The sequence below is a fragment of the Pyrenophora tritici-repentis genome, chromosome 1, assembly GCF_003171515.1.
Source record: "Pyrenophora tritici-repentis strain M4 chromosome 1, whole genome shotgun sequence".
In the NCBI taxonomy this organism is placed as follows: Eukaryota; Fungi; Ascomycota; class Dothideomycetes; order Pleosporales; family Pleosporaceae; genus Pyrenophora; species Pyrenophora tritici-repentis.
The window spans coordinates 6,554,200-6,579,242 of NC_089390.1; the positions used below are offsets into that span (position 1 = coordinate 6,554,200).

A 25,043-nucleotide genomic window follows, 5' to 3' on the forward strand; every position below is an offset into this window, starting at 1 on the left:
CTCTGGGTTGAGCAGGTTTCGCAAGAAAGCATTGCATAGCTGCGTCATGTTCTGTTCCGCGAGCTGCAAGCCACCAGAACCTTCCAATGGAAGAGCTTCGAGACCGGTGTCCTTGTTCGATATGCCGAGATGAGAAAAGTACGTGCCCAACAACTCTGCAGCTTTGAGCTTAACCCACATGTGCGGGTAGGTTGTGCTAGCCTGGACTGCAGTCCAGAGGCTGTCTTTGCTCGAAGAGAACATTGTGTCTGCGTACTTCTTGCACACTTTAGACAACAGGATGAGGGAGTAGTACAACAATTCCCAGTCGTCGTCGTCCCGTCGACTGAGGCATTCGTCAATGATCGCGTCTATTCGGTTAAGGACATATGAGAGTTCTTTCGGCTCTTCATCGTCCTCCATAGCCTCAAAGTAGAAGCCCCAGCACTGGATGCCAAGTCGTTTCAGGCCTACGTTGTCGTCTTGTTCCAGCCAACTCTTGAGATCAGCCGCGAAGCTTTGCAGTCGCTTGTCGCTGGCATGTTGGAATAACCTCTTGACAAGCAGACTGGCCATCTCCCGGCATTTGCCCGAATCGTCGTTGGCTACAGTATTGATGAGTGGCAGGAACATGAGCCCGTGGTATTCGTACTGTGCCTTCTCCGGGAACCGGGGTAGGGCCTTGCCGATGATGAGATCCAGAGCTTCCATGACGGATTGTCTACCCTCGACATGCTCGTATCGCAAGTTCTTGAGAAGAAATTCAATCTGCTTCTTGAAGCGCTTCTCACTTTGTGTGTAAGATGTCAGGAACTGAAAGTAGTGAGTGCGAGCAACGTCACGCGCAGATCTTGTCTGGTTCGTGACCATCATCTCGGCAACCTTGTCCATGGCCTCGTATATCTCAGGCACCTCAAAGTTCCGGTTCATGACAGCTTTGAGGAACCCAAACGTGACTCCGGAACGGTCCGGTTCGTCCAAGTCAGGCATCATACGTTTGAGAAGATTGCCAATGTCGCGTTCCTTGACTTGGACATTTGGTCGCTCGCGTAAAACCGCCGAGACCAACTTCAGCGATGCTTGTGCGAGCTCGGTGTTGGACGACATGGCGCCCTTGATAGCGCGCATCGCCTCATCAATATAGACGGGGCAGTTGGTGTCCAACTCGGTCATTGGAACCTTAATGATGGTTGTGAGGAGACGAACAGCCGAGACCTGAACCTCTTCCTGTCCTTGCACCATGGCATCACCGATAATCGGCAGGAAGCCAGCCAAGTTCTGTGGGGTCTGGAGCTCTTCATGCTTGCGCATCACGGTTCGAAGGATATCCATACCAAAGCGGATCATCTTGTAGAGATAGGAGGAGGTGCTCAGTCTGGCTCCGGACTTGGCCGCACCCTTGTTGTTGATCAGGTAGCGCTTGTTCTTGGGATCGATCTTCGCTTTCTTCTCGGTAGACGTATTCGCCGCGTAGACCTCCTGAATGAGCTCGTAGCAGAAGACCAGTATATCTCTGTTGTTGACTGTAGGGTTCTGGAGGACGCCCAACCCGATACGTCGCAGGAGTTCATCGATCTTCTGAACCATCCTTGCGTTGAGCTTTTCAATCAAGAGCGACCTGATCGGAAGAACAAGCTTGATGATGTGCGCGGGTGTAGCCGATCTTGCTATGATGTCCATGGAGTCAAAACTCTTGCTGCTCTTCACTTCCTTCATCTTGGAAATGTATTCCTCTGCGTCTTTCTCCTGGCCTGTTGCGCCGAAAGTGTCGTCCATGATCTGGGAAAGGTCAGTATACATTCGTCAAACTGCTAATACAATAGCGCTACTTACGACGTCCACAACCTCTGCGAGACAGTAGTCGAGATCACCTGGCTTCGTCTGCTCGGAAAGCTTGACCAGGATAGTATGGAGCGTGAATGAGAGAACGTGGAGTTGGTAACCTCGTTGAAGAGCAGTTCGCAACGCCTTTAGAATAAACCCAAGGTAGCCAGGCCCCATGAGCATAGCAATCTCACTCAACGTGTTTCTTGACATGTCGCGAGCTTCCTGAGCGCGGCTCTTCAGGATGTAGCAGATGTCAAGAAGGACTCCAGGTAGGCGGTTTTCAATCTCCAGTGGTGGGAGCACGAGAAGGACTTTGGCAATCGCGATCGCAATAGGCACTCGTAGGCTGACCGTCGCTTCGTCTTTCTTGTGTAAGAAGCTGGTCAAGTCCGGCAGGAAGTTGTTGATGAGATCGTTGCTGAGCTTTTCCTGTTGTGGAAGGGTCTTTGCCAAAGTTGATAGAGGCTCGTCAATATCCATAGCATCTGAAGCTTCAACAGGCTCTGAAGTGCTGTGACTGTCTTGCTCAGCTTGAACGGCAGCGATATAACCCTTGGCGCGTCCCGCTCTATTTAATCCATCCATAGAGCCTGCAATCAACCTGATGATTGGCTTTTGGAGGTCTTCTTTGGTGGCCAGATAGCCAATGTACCGTTTCAGCAAAGAACGGAATTGTGGCCACTCCAAGCGCTCGGTCAACGCTGTGAGCGTTTTGATCGTCTCTCCTAGAAGGCTATCCGCGGCCTCATCATCGCCTTTGTTGAAGACGAAGTGTTCGAGAAGCGGTATCAAGATCTGATAGACGTTCGTACCTCGCAGATGGGTAGCATGAGCAGCCAAACGACGTAACGCTCTCAGACGGCGATGGCCCTGAATGTGCAAAATATTGCCGAAGAACGACGCTTCATCGTCCTCTGATAGAAGAACATGCAAATCCGCTATGGGGGCCCACTCAGAGTGTGTCTTGACGATATGTTCAAGAACTGCAAGGTACTCGACCCGCACAAGCTCTGATGTCTCCCGCATACCTGTCTGGATTCCAGGTAGGACGGCTGTCGAGACAAAAGTCTTGAACTCATCGCTCAACGAGACTTCGCTGAAGCGGCGCAAAGAAAAGGATGCGTTCACTCTGATGCTAAGCTCATCGTTGTCTTTGATGAGATAGAGCATATTGTAAACCAATGGTTTCCACTGCATGAGAGTGTAGGATCGATAGCCCTCTTCGTTGATGTTGTTGAATGCTTGCGACCGCTTTTCAAAGTCCGGCTCATCGAGACGCCCCTTGGCGAAGGAGTTAAGATCGCGGCAGAGTCTGACAACGACCATGAGTTCGCTGTTGGTGTCTGCAAGAGCTTGGAGAACATCAGAGAGTAAATCTCTGGCTGTCCGATCCTGAACAAACGAGTACATCGGGCAAACAGCATCATAGACTGTTTCGAACAGCTGGCTCAAGCTCTCATCATCACAGCGCTGGATGAACTCGTGGAGAATTTTGAGCAAGCCCAGCTTTGTGCGTGGGTTCACACGTTTCGAAGGCTGGCGTAACAAGAAAGTGGCAATCTCGATCATGCTGCGCGATTCTGTAGCACCCACCACATGGGGAGCCAAGTCTGCAACCGTCTGAACTCCAGATTCGAGTAGCTCCTTTCCAGGGCTCTGCCGAAGTAATTGGCCGACTTGATGGATGATAGCAGTCGAGTATGGCTGAATAATATCCGTATGGATGCGGTTCTTGAGAAGTTTGGACTCTGTTGTCGGGGTCTCATCTTCTACCACAACAAGAGATACTATGCTTCGTATAATGTTGTCTAGAACGAAACATTTTACCTCGTCTTTAGCGGACGGCACTTCCAAACACTCAATGACCTTGGACAAGATCGCTGGGTTGAACTCGACCAAGAAGGGAGCTGTGAGAGACGATTTCGACCATGATGCAAGGAGCCGTAGAAGAGCGGAGGCGGACTGGGCTGTTTCAATAGGTAACTGTTCAAGCCTGGGTTCAACCAGTTCTTGGACGAGGATCCCAACGTATGGCTTCCAATGAAATTCCGGGCAATTCTCAAACAACCTACCCAGAATTTGGATAGCTCGCTGCCGTATAGTCTTGAGCAGCGACGTTTGCATCGTTCGGGTTTCGTCGCCTTCGCGGTCGCTTGAGGTTGAGAGGTCACGTGAGGCCTTGATCGCGCAGTACAAGATGGGGTCCACGACGGTTGTGGTGAATGGAGCGAAGGTAGTTGCGAAGGTGGTGAGTAAGTCATCCAACAGGTTCAGCATTCCGACCTGCTTGCGTGCGTCGACTAGATCTTTCTCCAGCAATTCCTGATCCAGTGCAGAGTCCTTCAAGACCGAAATACGGCTCAAACGTCCGAAGGCGATTTGCAAGAACTGGTGTATGGCATCGTCGCCAAATCTGTTTTTCAGTCCGACGAAGACGGCCTTCCTCTTCGACTCAAGACCCCGTTTCCCAGCTATAATCTTGCCATACAATAGCCGCAGAATGAGGGGCAGTACTTGCCCAACGTCAGAATCGTGAAGCTTTCCTTCGCTGAGAAAGATGGGAAGCTCGTCTCGGAACCGCTCGTCATCGAGCAAGTTTAGTAGCTGTTCCTGGTATGTAGCGATTGTAGGATCTTTCCAAGTGAGCAAAGCCTTTAGTGCTGCCTTTTGAATCTCGACGTCTCCATTGCTCAACAACACAAGCAAGGCCTCGCGGACCTCATCCGTTCGATAGAGAACCTTGGGATTGTTGAACTTTGCAAAGATCGAAAGCATTGCCTTTTGATCTTTCCTTGACCATCGACCTTGTGATGTGACAGACTCTTCCTCTTCTGAACCGACATTATCCGTTGTAGGGCGGTCCAAAGCCCACATGAGTAGTACTGGAACCAGGAGTCGCGAGCGTTTTTCCGCGATATGTGGTAGAAATCCCAATACCTTTAGGGCTTGGGTCCTACTGAAAGGGTTGTGGAAAGGCACATCGGCATGTCTCTCCTTGAATATGACCTCCAGCTGCTCCTCTATGTTTTCGGACTGTGCTTGGATGTTGGCTACATGCTCTTGTAGCTGCATGAGGTTGGTACATTCGAATTCGGTAGCGTAAGGTCGTTGTGAGGAAGCGGCTTGCGCTCCGGTGTCTGCGCTCTCATCGGTGTTGACAGCAGTCAAGCACTCGAACACGATTTGCGTGACAAAACCTTCTCCCTCTTTTGTGTCACACATGGCTTTCAATGCCGCGCAACTGTCGTCCCATACTGAAGCTAGGCGTACATGCAGAAGTCCCATGCAGAAAGTGGGGGTGGCCTCACCTATCCACTCGTTGGAGCATACATTCGGATACAGCTTCGCGAGTTGTCCAACACGCATGGCGATGGATCGTTGTGTTTCGAGGTTTGGTGGTGTTTGCTCGATCAACATTGCAACAGACAATATGTCCTGCAGCTCCTCCTCTTGCCCCGCAACGAGCTGCAGCGCGTATATAGCTGTGAGTCTGAGATCATGCGATGGGGACGCCAAGCAGCGCATGAGAGTTCGCTTGAGAGGCTCCATGTGTGCTCCTGTGATATCGAGCTTCGCCTTTTCCCGTTTCAACAAATCCAGTAGCGCGTGCCAATAGGAAATGGAGTGGCCATAGATAGCGGAAGTTTCGCATAGAGTAGGCCAGAGACTGATCAACAAGTCGCTATTGTCGCATTTCTTGACGAGGAACTGAAAACCACTTCCGGTGGCGAACCTATCCACAGTGTACAGAGGGTTTCCTTTGTCGATCTCGACGGCATTCTTTAGAAGCTTTGCCAAGTCATCCCAGATCCCATGCGTCTTATCGTCAGCTATGCGTAGCGTCTCTATGGTGTCCAGTAGAGCGTTGCAATAGAAAGTCTCGTGATCCAAGTCACCGTGTCCTGGTTCAACGAGCTTGTCGAAGGGCTCAGTCAAGGTTGTTTGCCAGCGGTCGGAAGGCTGTAAAGTACCACTGGCAAGTGCACCGCTTTGGTAGAGCTGAGGAAGGATAGCGCAGAATTGAGAGCCGTACTCGTGGGCTTTTTGAGCGACGAAGCTAGAGAAACATCAGCATATAAACAAAATTAGAGGGCGTGTAAAATCGCACCTCTTGAAGTGCATGAGTAGCAGTGTCCTAAACCTATCTACCCCTAGCCCAGCAAACAGATTGCAAAATGGTAGAAAGTAAGGCTCCCATTGACTCCGAGTGAGGTCTTTGAGCAACTTTTCATGAGGAATTGCTGCATCCAGTGTGCAATACTGGAAGACAACGGATGTGACGGAGAGCAACTCCCACGCATCAACAGGATCGAGATTGGTTGTAGTCTTCGTGGAGCCAACTAAATGACTGATGGTATTCAGGACGGGCCTCCAGTCGTCTATACGGTCACCCTGACGCACACCGCAAACAACTAATAGCAGGCGAGATGATAAGCCTGCATAGCGCATATCGGATGACACCTTCTCTATCTCGGCAAGAAATACCTCCAAAAGGGGTTCGAAATTCTCTGCATCCGTGTGGTGTATAGCGGCCGTGAGAACTCCAACAAGGACTGGCTCGAGAGGCGGGATCCGGAACTGTAGATGCTCCTCGTTTGTTGTCTCTAACAAGAGCTCTTGTAGGATTGCTGTAGCGCTCGAGTGAAACCCACGCCCCACGCCCTTTAGCGAATCAGTCAAGAGATACATCAGACCCTGTTGGAAGGCGTAGTCTTTCGCAGACTCTTGCTGGTCCTTCAGCTGATCTGATATATGCTTGATTATTGACCTGAGTGGCGTCTTGTCTCTGTGGTAGCCAGCACCCGCTTTACGGACCAGGAAGCTGAGCGACTCGGCCGCAAATCGAGATACAAAAGCTTTCTGGCGCTCTTTACCCAGTAAAGGCGACATGAGATCGAAAACGGGCCGTAGGTTGGGTACTAACAGCCTCGAAAGGTACTTGAACAACCATGCCAAGCAGCCAAAAGCCCACTCAATGACCTCAACATCGGCATGTGTCGCTGCCAGATGTGACACCGTCTTGACTGCTTTCTCAAAATGCTTCTCGAACCTCTCGCCCAGGTCGTGTGCAAGATGCGCCATAAGGCTTAGCAGAGGTTCCTGACTGAATTTCTCGCCCTTCTCTATGTATTCCACCAACAATTCGAATATGCGATCGCTGTGGTGGAGCACCTGGGGGAGGCTATCACAGAGTGGCGCAACTTTGCGGGCAAAGGTAGTGAAGGCTTCGGACATGTTGAGTTCTCTCCATTCCATGAATGAGTCGCGAAAGTACGAAAAGGTCGATTCGAGCTCGGAATCGTCGAGAATGGTGCTGCGACCGCGGCGGACGGGTTCGATCTTGAGCTGCGCAATGCGCTGGGTGAAGCCTTTGAAGACATGGTTTTTCGTCGATTCGGTACCGCCCTTGACTCGTTTCTGTGGGCGCATCGACTTTGTTACTTTAGAATTCGGCTTTGTAGCGGCCTTTGTGGTAGTGCCTCGTGACATGGCGGCCATAGTGTGTAGTGGTGTTGAAGCCTGCGGTGGTTGCATCTTCACTCGATGTTCCACTAGAAATTCACGCGCTAACAAAAAAGTTGGACCCTGGCACCACCGAGGTCTCCGACGCGCCTATCAATCATCCTCACCACCACGCGTCTGCATAGCTCACAACATCAACGTTATCTCTCAGCATGGCTTCCAAAATGTAAGTGACGACATACAATTGAAAGTTATTTGATTTGTATAATACTGACGCGTTCAGCGTGGTCGTTGGTGACGTCAGTGGTCATTTCAAGGCCGTCTTCCAGAAGCTGGGTGCATTGCAAGCAAAGAACAACTTTGCTTTCGCACTTGTTGCAGGTGATTTGTTTGCGCCCTCACATGAGGCCGAGGGCGCCGATGATGTGCAGTCGCTCATTGACGGCAAAATCGATGTACCACTTCCGACATACTTCGCTCTTGGCAACCATCCTCTTCCACCAGCAGTCGTTGAAAAGTTAGAATCATCGAGCGATGAGCTGTGTCACAATCTTTTCTTCCTTGGTAAGCGGACGACTATGAAGACGTCAGAAGGGATTCGCATAGTTGCACTAGGAGGACGGCTAGATCCAAAGATTGTGGCCGGCCAGTCCAAGGACAAGTACCCGCCCTTCTACAGCGAGACTGATGCCAAGATTCTGAGAGGAGCCACTACAGCGGACATTCTCATCACCAACGAATGGCCAGAAGATATACGAAAACGCTCCAAAGTCGAATTCAACCCTGACGTAGAGCCAACAACACAGCAATGCATCGCGGACTTGGATGTAATACTAAAGCCCAAGTACCATTTCTCGACTTCTGGGGGCACCTTTTACGAGCGAGAGCCATTCTTCCATGCGCCAAGTGATGGGACTGATAACCTCTATCCGGTAACGCGCTTCATTAGCTTGGCCTCCTACGGTAACCCTAACAAGCAGAAGTGGATTTATGCCTTTTCGCTTGAGCCTTCAGCGAGCCATCCAGTCTCACCACCAGCAGGCTCGACGGCTTGCCCGGTGACGCTCTCAGAGAAAAAGCGGGCAGCACCGGAGCATCGTGAGCAGCATCTAGTATATGACGATGGTAATCGCGGTCGAAGAGGCAACAAGAGGCGCAAGGGTGAGCCTCGCGGACCCATTACGGCGTCAGAGTGCTTCTTCTGTTTGGCAAACGAGAACATTGCCACTCATCTCGTGACCTCTATCGGCGAAAACTCATACCTGACCACGGCAAAGGGCCCTCTACCGACACCACAAACCTTTGCCAAACTTGGCTTCCCTTGTCATATGCTCATTATTCCTTTTACGCATCAGCCGACGCTAGGTTCGATGGAAGAAGAAGAACGCCGTGCGACTTACGCTGAAATGCAAAAATACCGACGCTCAATGAACAGCATGCTGAACTCTGTGGCAGACAAGGAATATGGGTCTGTCACCTGGGAAGTCAGTAAATCCAGTTTACCGCATACGCACTGGCAATACCTCCCAGTGAACGCAGATCTGATCAGCAAGGGGTTGGTGGAAGCCGCTTTCAAGGCATTAGCGGAAAATCTACATTGGCCAAAGTTTCAAAAGGAGGATGTCGGTGACGGCTTCGAGGAGACGAGCGACTTCTTCAGGGTTTTGGTGTGGAACCCGAATGATGATCCCGATAAACAAACAAGCTACGTCATGCGCTTCAATGAGGAGATACGGTTCCATAACCAGTTTGGACGGGAGGTATTGGCAAAGCTGCTGAGGCTCGATCGCCGCGTTGATTGGAAAGATTGTGGACAAACGCAAGCTCAGGAAGAGCAGGATGTTGAAAAGTTCAAAGAGGCGTTCAAGGATTTCGACTTTGCCGCATAATACCCGCTATCTTGAACCGCGACCGGCTTGCCGCAAAATTTACAATAGCCAGTTTCTCTTCAACTACCAATACCGCATGTACGACATGTACCACATTCGTACTGAGAAAGTATATACCGGGTTTAGAGCTAGCATGACATATCCATATCGTCAACATATACCCAGTCTTGTACCCCGAGAAATATTTGACACCTCGCCTATACTTTGCCACATCCAATGAAGCGTCGCTGTGACTCCGAGGAGCCCTTCAGCCAAGGTTCCAAGACTCCGAAATTGGGGCGGATTTACTCGAAACGGTAGTTTTTGTTCAAAGTGTCCATGACGGCACTAAAGGGTTGGCATACCAAGCTTTGAGTTGGAGAAGCTTAACTCCAAATTGCCAAGACCTGGATCGTTATCTGTATTCCCTTTTCGTCATCATCGATGTGACTGCCTGTTATTTCCTCTTAGTATTCTATATTCGGGGATTGATGAGATTGTCAACTTACATGAAGAAGCTACATTCGCAAGAGAGAGAATCACGACGTCCACAGCTCTGTATGAGCTTCCGCAGGCCCAAAATTACCATATTAAGTTCGCAGGTTTGTATCTCACGATAGACTCTTATATAACGCATCGAGCTTCAGTCTGTTATCTATATTATGACCTATAGCTAGTATTCTGCAATCTACCGACTTCTTCTCGCCAAATTGTTATTGCAATACACTAAAGTTTTTGGAACGGTCTTCTAACAAGATTCTACGTCTTCGCCTAACTCTATTAATAGGACACTGTCGCTTGCAAAGCCTTGCTTGTCCTCGCAGACTCCATTGAAATTCAGCAAAACAGCGAAATCGACCGTTTATAGCGCATTTTATTTTTAGTATTGACACTGAAGTTTGAGTTTTTGGAAGGGAGATTGGATGAATCACGCGATACCATACGCAAATTCCCCTCCTACCTATGTATGTTTGTCACGTATTGTAGGAACGCACATGCACTATCGAGCTTCCGCAAATGCATTCACTATGTTGCCCGTTTATATATCGCGGAAGGGCTAGAAGTGAGAGCAATGGCCTCTGGCGAAGTTGACAGAACAACGGCAGATACTCACTTGGCTGTCGCAGTTCTGAGCCGACACCATCAACAACAGGCATTGACTAACAACAGTTTTGACTAAGGAGAAGCTTCGACTAACAACAATTCTTATCTAAAGACTCCAACAACAGCTTTGTCCAAGAAAGGGCCTTGTCCACCAACTCCAACAACAGCCTTGTCTAAGAACAGGCCTTGTCCAACACCGAGCAAGGATTAAAAAAAGGCTTACGATATCTTGTGTCAAAGAAAATCTCTCTAGTGACACACATGGCGCACACTGAATCTGATACCGACTTGAAGTTTCATTACACAGCCGAGTTAATGAGTCACCTAAAACCATCGTTTTGAAACGACTACAGCGAAGCTCTAACTTCGTAGAAATAAGTCTACGTACTACCCTAACAGTTGGCCTTCTTCATTAGCAGGCCTTGTCTACTGAACTTCTACTGGAAATTACGCTCATCGTCTAAGAGAAAGGAGCGCTGACGGATCTACCCTGATCCGGTCTTACTGTCACTTATCTGGATTTCGCACTGGAAGCTGTCTCGGGTGCGTTCCGCGTCACCTTGCAAGTCTAGAACACCTCAAAGAAGACTCAGAGCCCCACGATTCTGATTGTTTTGACCAAAGAGGTACTTACAGTGCATCCTCTTGAGCTTAGTACTGTCTCCTGAAACCAACATACGGCCCCAGTTTTAGATCAGCATGGATTTTGTTATTTTGCGATCTGTACGCCTCCTCAACGATCAACAGCTTATTGCCGCTAATGTGATGGCAGTGGCATAAGAATGCCGGGGAGGTGAAAGTGGATCGTTACTCCGGTGCACTGGTATACGGGCCTAGATTGTTTGGCTGGCGCAGGAGTAACTTCGAGCGTCCAGCAATAGTACAAGTCATACGTTTGAGAAGGTTGATCTACGAGGGTATGTAACAATTTATGGGCGAACGCTGCCCTGTGCGACACACACAACGTCAAGTCATAGTTGACGATTTCAAGGTTGACTACCTATCTAAGTAGATACGCAAAGTTTCCAACTATCCCCCAAATGAGTCAACACAGACATGTACACTACACATGCTGATCAAGCCTGATGACTTCGTGGAGTGTTTATGACGCAGTATGTATGCAGTGGGTGTAGCAACTACAAATTGGCGATGTCCTCGACCAGTTTTAGTAACCAAACAGCTGAGCTTCAAGTTATTTTCACAAACTCTTGTCCTATTCAAGTCATTCACCTCATATTCAGCCATTCCTGTCACAACTCATTCAGACAGCCTTCATATCCCTGAACCGAGCTACAATGAACCGAACTACAGCCGTAGCTAGAATTACTCAAAAACTCTTCCAGAGGGAGGTCCAATCCGGCAGCAAATCATACTTTATCTACATTCCTGAGAAAAATGAAAATGCTGGATATCAACGTGTAGTCAGTGCAATTGAGCCGAAGCTGCTTAAAGCGACAATAGACAAGGTGGAAATGGCTTTGAGAAACAACACACTCCTCTCATCAAGCCATGCAAGCGCGGCCCATGAAATTATTGTTACGTGAGTATACTACAACCATGTATAACTTCATTTCCTGATCAAGACAGATCCATGCCTCACATAAGTGATGATAAAAATATGCACAGCACAGTTCTTGTGCATGATAGTGCAGGAAATCACATAGCCGTAGGGCATGTTACTGAAGACCCGGATAAGCAACAGGTGAGCTCCAAAGAAAAAGCATGACACGAGTAAGCTAACCTGAATTCAGCTGGCGAAGGAGGAGCCACTCCAGGGGCTTTTTGTATAAATCGGTCTTGTGGTGACCCATCTTATGTAGTGATAACCAATCCTACTAATTTAGAACTATGATCGACATGTTTGATACACGGATTCCGTATAAGTCAATTTCCACCAATGAGTGATGTTATGATGCAATCACAATTGGATTAGATGTTATAACTGTGATAATGATACAAAATGATCATCTTATCTCTGTATCGTGTATGTCATCAAGCAAGCAGCGCTGGTGGTAACACAACTCTGTTAAACGCAATCACAATGTAACTTGATGAAACTAAGGCTGACTCAACACTACAAAAGTCTGTTGTTCTATTCTAGAGAAGAGTTAATCATCTCATATCACTACATAATATACAAATATGATACTCTCTGAATGAGAGGCCCTGTGGATGGCCATGAATTGGACGTCTCCATCTTGCCATTTGCTCAAGTGGCAATGGTGTCTAGCAAGAGCAATGCTTCCCCTAGACTTCAGTCCGCAAGTATGGGTGCATCAATGCTTCTGCAGCCGTAGGTCTCTTCTCCGAGTCGATTACCAGTATAGATTCGATAAAGTCCAGCAGGTCCCGTGGGACAGGGGGGTCCGGAATATTCTCCAGTTCCTTACGCCAATAGTCTCTACTGATGAGGTTCGTGCCATCACTCGGATGATCCATGATGGCTAGCTGTTCCGCAAGCGCAAACTCATCCTGGTAGGTCTCATTATCGATAGGTTGGCCTATGGGGCCGCCCATGAGACGTATCATCTTTGCAATGCACCACGCCTCGGTGTGGTCTAGTATCATTTTATCAGCTGCGCCGAAAAGAATTTCTGGTGATGATTTGGTTGTCAACTGTACTGGATTAGCATCGTTTTTTGAGATGCAGACTGTCTGTACTGACTGTGACTCCGAGTGACCAAACATCTGAGGTATGTCGACACGAATGACCTTGCCAAACCTCTGGCGCTCGACACGGTAGGCACTGGGTACGCTGCGTTACCGATCCATCTCTAATCACTAGAGAATATTAGATCCGATTGCAGAGATGCGGTTTACACTTACGGTTTCCCAAGTCCCCCAGCTTAGCCACCGGAGAAACGCCATGGGCGTCGCTAAGGTAGATGTTGTTTGGGCTAATATCTGATTGAAATCAGTAACTATTTGTGACGCCAGTATGAGGCAGTTTTACCTGTGTGAACGGCATTCAGTGTTTTGAAAACATCAAGAGCCGACAGAACCGCCTTGGATACAACTTTAGGCAGCTTTGGATTACTTCGAAACTCAGGCGGTGGCACGGAATGCAAGTCTTGGTTCATCCATTCAAACACAAGGCATGATGGCTCTTCATCTTGATGATGTTCTTCTTCTGAGTGTATGGTGTCGTACATCGCTCGGATATGTGGGCTTGATGCAATTGCGGGAATCCTGTAATTGCGGTGCTCGCGTTTGAGGCACATTTTCTCCAGATCGGTGTTTGCGGTCTTTACAACAGCCCTGAGAGGACGGTGAGCGACTACTACGATCTGATAGCACTTTTTAGCCCTACCAGTCTGCATGTAGTGAAGAGCTGGATAGCACTTTAGCCTTGAAGACAGTCGAGCCCTTCATCGGATACAGCAACTCATACACTCCTCTCGCTCCTTTGAGAATTTGTCCGACGCGTAGAGCCATGATCGTGAGATTAGAAGAGGGAAACAAAGGTTCATCTACATGCAAAACCCTAGGGTGCTGTGAGAAAGGTCATTTGTCAGTCTGGCATTTATGTGCTTTCCCTTGTTTTCTAACAGTCATGTTCTCCGCGCAGCTAACCTGATTCAGTTGGCTTGGCAGACAAACATTGGAGCCAACGTGTCGCCGATGTTGTGATCTACACCACGCCACTTCACTCATAACGTGGGACAGTCTGGAGACAGAGCACGTACTCCCAAGAATCGTTACCTGAGGATATTTAGTTGTATCATTTGTATGCATGGATCTTTTACTACCTGGGTATCAGTGACTAACTACCTACCAAGGGTCGCTCCATCTGCGAAAACGTTAGCTACTCATAGTTAGTGCTAGAGAGCTTACCTAACTCTCGCTTGAAACTGCTAACGAAGACTGTATCAATTATTTTCCTTTTCCTGGAAGGCGTTCTGACTGGATTACTCTTTGGTTTTGAACGGGAGGCGGTTTCGGAGGACGGAAGGTAACTATTTGTGCATGTACAGAACGAATGGTTACAACGATAAATCACAGCCCGCGCAAATGTACCGGCGGGGACCAGTCCTACTGTACGGTGTCGTATTACAAGTACTTCCCATTCCTTATGCTCAAAGTATAACGCGATGCCAACAGAATGCATATGGCGTGACGCTTGCGGTAGGCCGCTTCTAATCCTTCCTTGGTTGAGGCTCGGAAGTGTGCGCATCACCATCACTATCCGACCGTTTGTCTATTGGAGTTCGCGTGGACTAATTTATGTGCAAGTACCTAGGTAAGTTGGAAGCCCACAGGGAGTCGCAAAGAGAGTGATGCATGCCATCCAAGCTTCAGCGGAGATCGCACAACTACAGCATAATATCAACGCTCTAAGGTACAGCTCAAACCTGAGCGTTGAAAGCTTCATCTAGAGCCACGATTACAAATACTACCGAAGAGTATGATATAGCGGAGCGTTGAGAAGAAGGCGGGCTGATGGAAAACGAAGTTGCGATGCGCTGGCCGGAAGCTAGTTCGGCAGCTTGACCACCAAGACTAACCAACTATCAGCTGTCTCCACCCATGACCGCAATCTTCACGTTGGCCATCTCGCATCCATCATTCGCCTATCGCTTCATCCCTCATCTGTGGAAGGATCTCCGACGCTTCAAGCGGACCGCAAGGGAACAAAAATCGCCCATTGGGGGTTTCATGTCTTACCAGCCCGATTAAGATGATCGTCGTATTAGGCCAATCTCACCCCGCACCCTATCAGACGCCGAGATAAGAGCACCTGCGAGCATGAAGCTACTCTGTTTGTAACAAAAAGTAATTTACGCCTCCTACTAGCTTCCTAGTTCCCAGTGCCATTGCATGTCATCTCTCTACGCTCATGCAGATAGGTCGGCCCCGTCGCCCACGAAAGGAAGGCATATACCACATGTTGGGGTTTGCTGGCAAGTGTAAACGCTGCCGATCAGGTACTACCGCAGCACTGTTAATGCCCGGACTGGGTATGAGTGGATGGGCGTGGTGTCACTTACTTGGCTTATTTCTTGACCTGCCTGTTTCGGGGTCGTGAAGCGCGATGGTGGCCGGACATGAGCACTTGGTGGGTAATTGGGGTAATGGACAATGGAGCAGCGGAGAGATGAAGGGCGCGTGGTGCGTATTATTGGTGTTTGGACTGTGAGAGGGCTGTGAAAGAGGCCGAAGGGAGAAGGAACGTGAGTACCTAGGTAAGGTACATAAGCAGTGCAAACGCCAGTCGAGTAAAAGAGAGGATACGGCCAGAGCATCATCACATTTACAGTTTACCTACTATCACATACATTCGCTATCATGAAGACATCAATCTTCATCGCCGTTGCCTCGGCCGCTCTCGTCTCGGCCGCCCCTGCACCCGTCAGCCTCGAAGCCCGCGCCCCTCCAAACATCCCCACCAAAGCAACCGCTACCACGCTCCTCGCCGGCCTCACCGTTGCCGCTCAAGGTCCCCAAGATGGTTACTCCCGCGATCTTTTCCCTCACTGGATCACCCAATCCGGCACCTGCAACACGCGCGAGACGGTGCTAAAGCGCGACGGAACAAACGTCGTTACAAACGATGCTTGCGCTTCTACCTCTGGAAACTGGCTTAGTCCCTACGACGGCGGTTCTTGGACTGCCGCCAGCGATGTTGATATCGATCATATGGTGCCGTTGAGCAATGCTTGGAAGGTATGTTTTCCCATTCCTACCACCACGCTCTCCCATTCAAGTAAAAACCCCAACTAACAAAACCCCCCTAGTCCGGTGCCGCAGCATGGACAACAGCCCGCCGTCAAGCTTTCGCAAACGACCTCACTAACCCCCAACTGCTTGCTGTAACCGACAATGTGAACCAGGCCAAGGGCGACAAGGGTCCTGAGGACTGGAAGCCGCCGCTAACGAGCTACTACTGCACTTACAGTAAGGCGTGGATTAAAGTGAAGAGCGTGTATTCTTTGACGATTACGAGTGCGGAGAAGAGTGCGTTGACTAGTATGTTGGCAACGTGCTCGTCGTAGTTTGTGTGAATGATGGAGGTTGGGGTTGTTTAGGTTAGCAAATATGTAAACGAATATGCTGACGTTTTTAATGTATGTCATGGTTCCAGTGAGCGTGTTTTGTAGGGTGATTGAAAGGAAAGCATAGTGCAATGGCTTCAACATGCAAAATCACGTGTACAATCGGCGAAAAGGAGCTACAATTAACTCTCTATTGACCTGTCCATACACACACATCCACAGGGTATCATTCCTCACAGCACCACCTCTAGATTCGCAAAAGACCTCCACGCAAATGCAACAACACCACCACCACCACCACCTAATAATATATACATCCTCCCAATCTACAACGTATAGATGAACTCCGGGTTCTCCTTATCCGTAAGATCAAGCCACCTGTAACAACACCATTAGCTTCCATCATCTACACACGGCAAGCAGAACTCGCAAAACAAAGTAAGACTCACTCTTGGTTCTCCAGTCTCACATACTCGGGGCTCTCACGAATCTGCGCCTTCTTCTTATTCTGCCAGACGCAGTAGAAGTGGATAAAGGCGAGGATACCGAGACAAACGCCCCAGCAGACGATGATTGTGACTTCTGCGGGGACGTAGCGCGGGGCGTCTGATGGGCGGAAGGTTTGGGGACCTGGTTTTCTTGAGTGTCAGCTTTCCACTCCTCCAACCAAAGGAAAAAACGACAAAAGATGGAGAGGGAATCTTGAGAGAAACACATACCAATAATATTCCCCACACAATACCCAATCAAATACATAGCCGCAACAGTCGTCTTCTTCGTGTACCCCGCCACATTACTCGAGATCAAACTCAGCAGCGCGACAAACGGCGTTGGGCTAGCCTGTGTGAGATAGTACCCAGCCAGACGACCAGAGTTGTTTGTTAGGGGAAGTGCAACGATGAGGATCATACCGATCATAGCAGTGCAGAGACCAATCATGGAAATCAGGATGCGATATCCATACTTGTCGCCTGCATAGCCGCAGGCGATGAGGAAGACGACTTCGACGGCTCCGCCGGGGGTGCCGTAGAGAAGGGATTGCTCGGGAGTGTAGCCGAAGCCAACGATAAGTTGAGAGAAGAAGTTTGATATGCCACCTTTGCTTGTTGTCAGTTGTTTTGCTGGGGGTAAGAAGCGAGGGTAAAAGGGTTCTCACCATTTGGTATATCAGCGATAAGGGCGTAGAAGAAGAATGCCCAACTCAATGGGTCAATCAGCGCCTCCTTTAGTTGATACCACTTGAAGTGTTTATTACCCACACCCTGCGCATTAACTCGGATGCGCTCGATAGCCAGCAGCCGATCCTCTTTACTCAGCCACCTGCAGTTCAACTGGTTGTCCGGCACAATCCAGAGGAACAAGAATCCAAGACACGTTGTTAGCAGCCCAGTAACGAGGAAGATGATTTTCCACGGCTCAAGCGTAGTGCCAGTCTTTCGGCATCCGACAGCAATGCCGTAGGCGATGCAGCCACCGAAGATTTGCGCGAACCCGTTGAAACTGAACCAGATGCCTGTGCGGGAACCCTGCTCTTTCTTCGTGTACCATTGCGAAGTGAACAGGGCGAAGCCAGGGGTAACTGCTGCTTCGAAGACACCGAGGAAGAAGCGGATGGCGATTGCGCCGGCGTAGTTTTCCACGGCTGCGAAGCAGGAGAGTACGAGACCCCACATTATGATGTTAAAGGCGGCTTTGGTGCATCAGTGGGTGCCAGTCTTTACAAAAGCAAGGAATAGCTTACAGTATTTCCCTAGCGGGAGAACTTGGAGTAATCGCGTTGTAGGGTATTCCCACGCAATGTATCCAAAGTAGAACATGCTTCCGAGCCAAGAGTACTCGTCTCCCTTGAGGCCAATTCCAGATGCTAGTTTGTTTTCGGAGGGAGGGAGTCGGAGTCCCATGATACTGGCGTAGGAAAGGGTCGTTTTGTCTTGGGCAACATAGTAAGTGGATGTTTAATATGAAAGCTGAGATATGTCATACCAAGATAATTCAAGCCATATACAATGCACATGATCTGGACTTTGGTCAGACAGGTGTTTGATATCTAGGGTATTCCAGACTCACAGGCATCAAATGCATGTCAATCTTCCTCAAAAGCGCTCGGTTCTTCTCCTCGGTCAACTCAATGACCTGGCCTTCCATGCCCTCATACGCCTTCATCGCCGCATCTGCATCGTGCGAATGCTTCAGGAGTTTCTCCTCAAGACCTTTCGGCATAACTTTCTTGATGCCCGCGCTGTTGTTCTCAACCACCGTCTCTTTCTCAACGTCCGTCAATGGACTCGGTCGCTCAGTAGCAGAAGCCATAGCGTTTCAATAGCGTCACCACCAGTCTATCACAATGGCAAATCTATGAGAGAGTAGCAGTAGACCTGCGCCAAGTTGCCAATGGCTTTCATATAGCCTCCACAGAACCAAGTCTAATGTCAAAAACGTCAAAAGTGGAAAGCCGGCATCATAACCGTCACACGCCATTGACGTGCTAGTTGATAAGAACCCTGTCCGTGTGCGATACCACCTGCACCCTGCGGGGTACAGTTCGCATTGATCCGCGGCAGGAGAAGATAGGCCAACGGGGTAGCACGATAGGCAGTGAGACTTCCGCAATAGGAAGCTGCATTGCAGTGTCTGTGGCACGTTTGGTTCCGAAAGATCGGAGATATGCGGTGATGAGATACGGCTGTCACGATGCGCAACAAAAGCAACCGAGGAGTCAGTCTTGGCTATGCTTGTTGAGTGGAAGTGGATGGATGGGGGCAAAGCGATGTTGGTGATGATGATGTCAAAGCTTGGTTGAGCTTATCGCGCACGGTACGATTAGACATTAAGCATGAAACCAACTCTAAAAGTTTAAAGTGATGGACACAGAACCAACCGCATGATATGAAATTAGGGTATGATTTTTCATGGCAAATACTGGACTAGATACTAGCGTTATACCCTATAGGTCCATGATGACACAGCTGTACAGGTGCCGTAAAACTCCAGGCCGGATCTCGGCCAATGCTGTGAACCATCCCGGGGCTCCTCATGATGCCCATATCCCAATGGTACCTAAACTCCGTACATATGCAGTTCGTAAATGCTTCCAATAACGCTCACATACTCGAAAGAAAAAGAGCAGAGGAGAAGAAGGGGTTATGCATCAGAAGAGGAATGAAGAAAACAGAATGCGCAAGTCGGTCGATGCCATCGCAATCAGATTACTATGACCGGACGAATACGCTATTGAGCTTGTTAAGCGCGCTGCTGTCAGCAGCAGTGCTGTTCTTGGCAAGTCTCTCCGGTGCAAGATCGCGAGGGAATCTCGTTGCAGTATTCGGACTGCGACTGCCAGAACGGCTGCCGGTCTGGTTGTCCTTGTCCTGGCTGTCACCGTTCAACAACGAACCGAGTGTCGGGAGGGGGCGCTGTGCTGCCGGGCCATTTGACTCGGGCGCGCGAGATTCTGACTTGTCGGAAGGCTCTGGCGTCGGTGGCTTGTTTGGATTTCCTGCAGCAGCAGCAGCAGCAGCACCGTTGATGGCCGGGAGTTGTGGACCTTGCTCAGGAATTGCTTGTGCGGGTGCTGGGGGAGGCGCGACTACACTAGCACGCTGGAGATGTGAATGTTGCGCTTGTTCAGCAGTAGATGGAGCGCGTGTTGAAGGCGCCATGTACTGTTGAGCCGCCGCGTGTGCAGCGTGGGCAGCATGCGCGGCGTAGGCAGGGTGCTGCATCAGCATTGGGTGATGGGCTTGGGGGGCGTGAGGATGTTGCGGTGGGCGATCGTAGACGTGCGCTTGTGGATGATATTGAGGCTGTGCATAGATGAGGCCGGGGTAGAAGTAGGGATGTTGCGGATAGTACGGATGCAGCGGTGAGGTGCCGTTGGGCGGAGTCGGTGGGTATACAGGGACGGCGTACATTGGCGCAACGGGTCCGCCGCGCGTATATGGTGAAGACGGTGGCATGCTGTGTCCAGGTGCGCTGTATGGTGAACCAGGCATTGGGCCGCGGGTGACGGCAGGCACGGTCTGGGTCTCGTTGACTGCTGACTCTGGATACATGTTCTTTGGTGGGCGGATGTGTCGCAGTTGCGCGTCGTTGGCCGGTTGCGGGAGGTTGTTGGAATTTGATCGCGAGTAGTAGCTGATGAGGTGGAGGTGCTGTCCGCTCTGTGTGGTGATGCTGAAAGACTGCTTCATCAGGCCGTCTGGCTTGTACCTGTATCCATCTGGTCCCTCGCCTTCTGAGTCTCCGTTTGATGAGCCGTCGGGTGACTTTCCTGACGCCCTCTTGGCTACCGGAGCTGCCGGTACTGCGCTTCCTCCCCTCTTGCCTTCCATCTCTCGGTACGTGAGGAAGCTACCTGATACGCGACTCGCACTCCATGACTTTCCGTCAGTCCACCGCCTCATGCCAGCCTCGCGCTCGTCCCATACGAATACTGAGCCAGACTTGATTTGCTGGCGCTCTTTCTCTGACAGGCGACGCTGAACTCGCGGTAATATTCCAATACGGCAGGCCTCGAACAGAATGATGGCATCATTGGGCGTGCGAACGTGTCCGTGGTAGGTCTCCATTGTGATAGGGCTCATGTGTAGAAGATGGGTGACGGTTGTAGTAATAGCAGCAACCGTAGTATTTGGTTTTGGTAGCGTAAGGAGATTACAAGGTCAATGCCTCATTGGGTGTCTAAGGCTTGTGTTAGCCGAAGCATATCCACATTATGGTGCGGCGGGGCGGGCGCCAAAGAAAAGCAATTGTTGTGACCTCCTTGTGGGGACAAGAAAATTGTGCTGTTATAATAATCTTACAAAGCGTGCTGCGCGACTGTCGTAGTCGCCGAGAAGGATGACATGTATGCAGGGGTTTCCGGCAAGCTCGGAAAAGTAAGAGTGCGCATGATGTTGGCTGAGCATGGCATACGACCGAACGGCAGGCCGGTGATGACACGAGGAAAGCGAGTCGGAGACACAAACAGAAATAAAGGCAACTCACGAGAGGATGTGTGACTGTGACGAGATGGGTCGATGCAAGCAAACACGACGGGTATATGTGGGGTGTAGTAAGTTAGGCAGACTCGAGCGAGTGTTCCTATAAGGAAAGCAAGGCGGTGGGCAGCGCTGGGGATGGTGGCCGGGAAGGATGGTTCGGGGCGCAAAAGTTTACAAAAGGCATGAGCAGTCATCTGCCCTCATGTACTCGGGCGGGCGGTGCAGGCTTGGGACCCAGGATTTCCAGGAATGTCTTTTGGCCCTTTCTCGGCGCTGGGGTGGTGCTTCTTGATCGCCGCCGAGACGTGGAGTGGCGTCTGATAGCGAAATAAGGCCCACAAGCAGCCGCGACAAGCTTTGTACCGACCCCGGCTCGCTGTAGCTGCTCACTGGCCGTCCGTTCCAGCGGTGCCGCCGTCGACGGCCTATACGCTGCATGGACGGACATAGCCATAGAATTTCTCGGTAGCAGTGACTGCCAAGATACAGACTCCCCACCTGGACATGCTACGTTGTACGTTGTGCCTTGCCCACCTGAGTTGCAATCGTGATGATTAGCGGCATGCCCAGTACGCCGCAGCGCCCAGCGGCGTTGGTCGCCATCAGCCAAGCTTTGTGTGCCGGACAACTCTAAACAAATCTTTATTTTCGACAAGCCTTCGATGCCTTGGCGGGCCCACTTGCACCCCAGCTCTGACACCTCCCAAGGCTTCGCTATGTGGTACAGCCCGTCCGTCAGTTGTCCTGCTTGGCTGTCGCTGGCGCCTCTACATTCATTGTACCAAGCAGAGCCAAGGCGTAGCAAAAAGTCCGTGTGGGCGCGGAGCCCTCCTGCACCACTCTACCGCAGTCATGGCATACTTGGCCCCTGGCCCAAGTCTCTACACAATACTTGTCCACGCTACTGCCCCTCTCGGCGGCCTTGGAGACGGGCATTTCGTTTGGCCCCAATTCCCAGTCCTGGAGCTGACGGCTGCGGAAGAAAGGAGCTTCCTCGGTTCCGGGTAAGAATAACACGGTAGTCGTGTCTTCACCCTCCAAGACAGCTGCAAACAGCTAGCCAGCCCTGGCGCTCAGCTTGTGCAACAGGCGTCTGCTCAGCTCCACAGCAACGTAATTCAGTGCTTGCTACTTCTCAGCCCATTCGCCTAGCCGCTCGGCCACGAGTTTTGATTAAGCCTGGTGTCAATCGTTTAAGCTTACCTCCGTGCGTACTACGGCGATCCGAGCTATCCAGGCCGATGGTATCACAAGACCGTGGCACACCCGCCTCCACCAAGGAGAAGTGGCCGTCGGAGCTCGTCACGATTCCCGCTTCCAAGCTCACCCTTTGTTTTCGTCCGCAGCGTTCCGCCAGCCGCCAACTTGCCAGCTCACCTGGTTGCAACCCGCCATGAGACATTGCCAAGGTTACAAACATGTTTGTCCCACCAGGAAAAACTAGGCAGCACATCATTGTACCCGCCGGACCCGTCCACCAAACCATTTGTGTCTAGGAACCGCACACTGCCAAAGCCAGCAGACTACGGCACTTTACCTTCTGTAACATGGCACCGGTCCAGGCATCCTTGCTCTCCTAGCTGCCCGAGAGAGACAAAGGGCCGAGTCGGACATGATTGGCGCAGGTCATTTTCAGTCCTGCCAAGCAGTAAAGAGCATCTGTTTTGAGAACTAGCCAAGTCTTGTCCAGCTCCACGCTCATGGCAACGGCCGCTTCTTCTCTTATCAGCAAATTCGGTCCAAAGCCGCGTCATCCGACTTGTCATGTCCGCCCAGCGTTGGCTTCTCCACACTCCAATCCGCATGTTTCGCATTAGGAAATCAGGATTTCACCCGTTCCACAACACGCCTACTTCTTGACCCTCTTAGCACACTTGGTATCACGCTTCTGCCCGACAACTGCCGCTCTCCGTTGTCGCTGAATGCACAGTACGCCGTGTAGGTAGGTATCAACACGAGCTTTCCAGTCGACTCACTTACATCTGCAAGGTGGAAGATAAGGTTGGCGCAACACTTAAGCATAATTTCTGACCCGCCGCTCAACCCTGGGATTTGGCCAACCGCACCCTCCCAAACCAGCAATGATCAGCTGGTCGACAACCTAGGTAGTAAGCACGCAACAGCAAGTCCACACTACATCCACTAGGTGGCGATGCAATGTGTCCCCTTGCGACTTTCGCCTGCTACTGCCTCTTTGTGCCTGATGCCATCTGCCGTTGCGAATGCGAAGGTCATGGGCTAGTATTAGGTCCACGTGCTGTGTACCACCAGTCCAGAACTACGCCATCGGATTGCCGCACCGTGCCATAGCAAGCCCCTAGCCCCCCAACTTGAGGGGTTGCCCGGAACCGATGGAAAAATTAAGGTAGGCCAAGCAATGGCGTTGGCCCGATAGCGCCCGATCGTACTAGCATAGTATCCTCGATGAGCCGACAATTCCTCTCAACTCCTCCTGACGGCTCAATTTATCCGTATAGCCCAGAGTGCTGCCTTTTCCCTATGCAACACATGTCCATTGTAGTGCCGAGATGCGGACTCGCGTTGTGGTCACCAAGGCTGTTTGATTGGCGCCGATCGCTAATTTGCAGCACCGACCGTTGTGGGTGTATACCAAGCTCTCCGCCTCTCAACGCGCCAAGCCTCCTATAGTGAATTGATGAGGCTTGCGGCACAGGCTGATAAGCTATCTGTTCTTCTTCTTCTTCTTCTTCTTCTTCTTCTTCTTCTTCTTCTTCTTCTTCTTCTTCTTCTTCTTCGCCCCCCAACCATGCAGTAGTAATATGGATCACACCTCAACACCTGCCTGCATTAAACACCCTCCGACATCCGTAAGCAGGGACGTCGCCGATAGAGAGAGGCTCTGCAGTACCAGATACCAGATAGGCCCTGCATGCGCCACATAAGCTTTACGGACCGGCGTTTCGCATGATCTGCAAAGTATGTCGTATACCAGGGTCTCCCACTAGAATTTACTCCGCGCATGTATTGTTTGTTCCAACCAGCTCACGGCTCACCTCAGCCAAACTTCCCGACCAGCTCACCCAGCAGGCAGCAATCTGCCGATTCCATTCTGACTGCTGTAACCAGGAAACTCGCGCGCGTGCATAAGCTCAATTCTTTCGTACTTATGATACTCCGACAGTCCGTATTCCCGCTCCGCATGCTGACAACCCTTGCGCCGAAACCAAGCCTGTTTGACTCGTCGATCAGTCCTTGAGCACATCATCAGCGGACCACGTTTCATATTCTGACGGCATTTGGCGGAACCATGGGCGGAGGGCGGAGAGCCTGAAACATGCTCGATGAACAACACCGCTCCGCCTGGATATGTTTGCGAGTAATGTGCACGTGATCATGCTATACGGTAGTTGACGTCGGCTGTTTCGTACGTGGCTTGCGTATCACTCTCCGCACGTATCCCCATGGGGACGGCTGTCTTGTATCATGTGCGTTGGAATCGGTGACTGCACTTCCAGACGCGCGTATGTGCTGCTGTAGTCACAGCATTCTGCCGTCATTTGCGTCATATATCAAAGCTCTATCCGAGCCATACTTGCGACGCGCTATTACCAAACTCGCAAGCATCATCTCGCTCGGTCTGTATCTAAGTATGACACAGGCAAATACCAAGCCTTCCAAGCAGATGTCTCCCTTTGCTTTAACCAACAAGAAAAAGGGATAATGATGCCAGGACGGAGAATAATCCGACCCGGGACCCCCAAGCTCTCCCTCCACACCAAGATCTCTCGCCAATCTCTTAGACGGAACTCTTGGAACCCAATCTAACCCGTGCGACCTCAAAATTCAATCTACCCGATCAATCCCTT

At 50.5% G+C, this 25,043-nt stretch overlaps 6 protein-coding genes across 6 annotated transcripts; 2 read left to right on the plus strand and 4 right to left on the minus strand.

The window, feature by feature from the left end:
- Nucleotides 1-1,782: 1,782 nt before the first annotated feature.
- Nucleotides 1,783-7,305, minus strand: PtrM4_025650 (uncharacterized protein; the record flags this gene model as incomplete). Its single annotated transcript, XM_001932319.2, has 2 exons — nt 1,783-5,863; nt 5,915-7,305. The coding sequence occupies 2 exons, from the start codon at nt 7,303-7,305 to the stop codon at nt 1,783-1,785; spliced, it is 5,472 nt and encodes a 1,823-aa protein (XP_001932354.2).
- A 176-nt stretch (nt 7,306-7,481) lies between these two features.
- On the plus strand, nt 7,482-9,158 carry PtrM4_025660 (CwfJ domain containing protein; the record flags this gene model as incomplete). The annotated part of the gene is made up of 2 exons (XM_001932320.2): nt 7,482-7,495; nt 7,553-9,158. The coding sequence occupies 2 exons, from the start codon at nt 7,482-7,484 to the stop codon at nt 9,156-9,158; spliced, it is 1,620 nt and encodes a 539-aa protein (XP_001932355.1).
- Nucleotides 9,159-12,488: 3,330 nt separating this feature from the next.
- PtrM4_025670 (SPS1, Serine-threonine protein kinase) lies at nt 12,489-13,676 on the minus strand (the record flags this gene model as incomplete). Its single annotated transcript, XM_066103670.1, has 5 exons — nt 12,489-12,857; nt 12,907-13,022; nt 13,068-13,145; nt 13,195-13,499; nt 13,552-13,676. The coding sequence occupies 5 exons, from the start codon at nt 13,674-13,676 to the stop codon at nt 12,489-12,491; spliced, it is 993 nt and encodes a 330-aa protein (XP_065965872.1).
- Nucleotides 13,677-15,527: 1,851 nt separating this feature from the next.
- Nucleotides 15,528-16,234, plus strand: PtrM4_025680 (DUF1524 multi-domain protein; the record flags this gene model as incomplete). Its single annotated transcript, XM_001932322.1, has 2 exons — nt 15,528-15,905; nt 15,977-16,234. 2 exons carry the CDS (start codon nt 15,528-15,530, stop codon nt 16,232-16,234), a joined length of 636 nt encoding a protein of 211 aa, XP_001932357.1.
- A 326-nt stretch (nt 16,235-16,560) lies between these two features.
- Nucleotides 16,561-18,544, minus strand: PtrM4_025690 (UhpC, Sugar phosphate permease; the record flags this gene model as incomplete). Its single annotated transcript, XM_001932323.1, has 7 exons — nt 16,561-16,612; nt 16,684-16,864; nt 16,954-17,331; nt 17,391-17,924; nt 17,976-18,164; nt 18,218-18,251; nt 18,302-18,544. The coding sequence occupies 7 exons, from the start codon at nt 18,542-18,544 to the stop codon at nt 16,561-16,563; spliced, it is 1,611 nt and encodes a 536-aa protein (XP_001932358.1).
- An 899-nt stretch (nt 18,545-19,443) lies between these two features.
- Nucleotides 19,444-20,802, minus strand: PtrM4_025700 (cAMP-independent regulatory protein pac2; the record flags this gene model as incomplete). The annotated part of the gene is made up of 2 exons (XM_066103671.1): nt 19,444-19,703; nt 19,779-20,802. 2 exons carry the CDS (start codon nt 20,800-20,802, stop codon nt 19,444-19,446), a joined length of 1,284 nt encoding a protein of 427 aa, XP_065965873.1.
- Nucleotides 20,803-25,043: the final 4,241 nt, after the last annotated feature.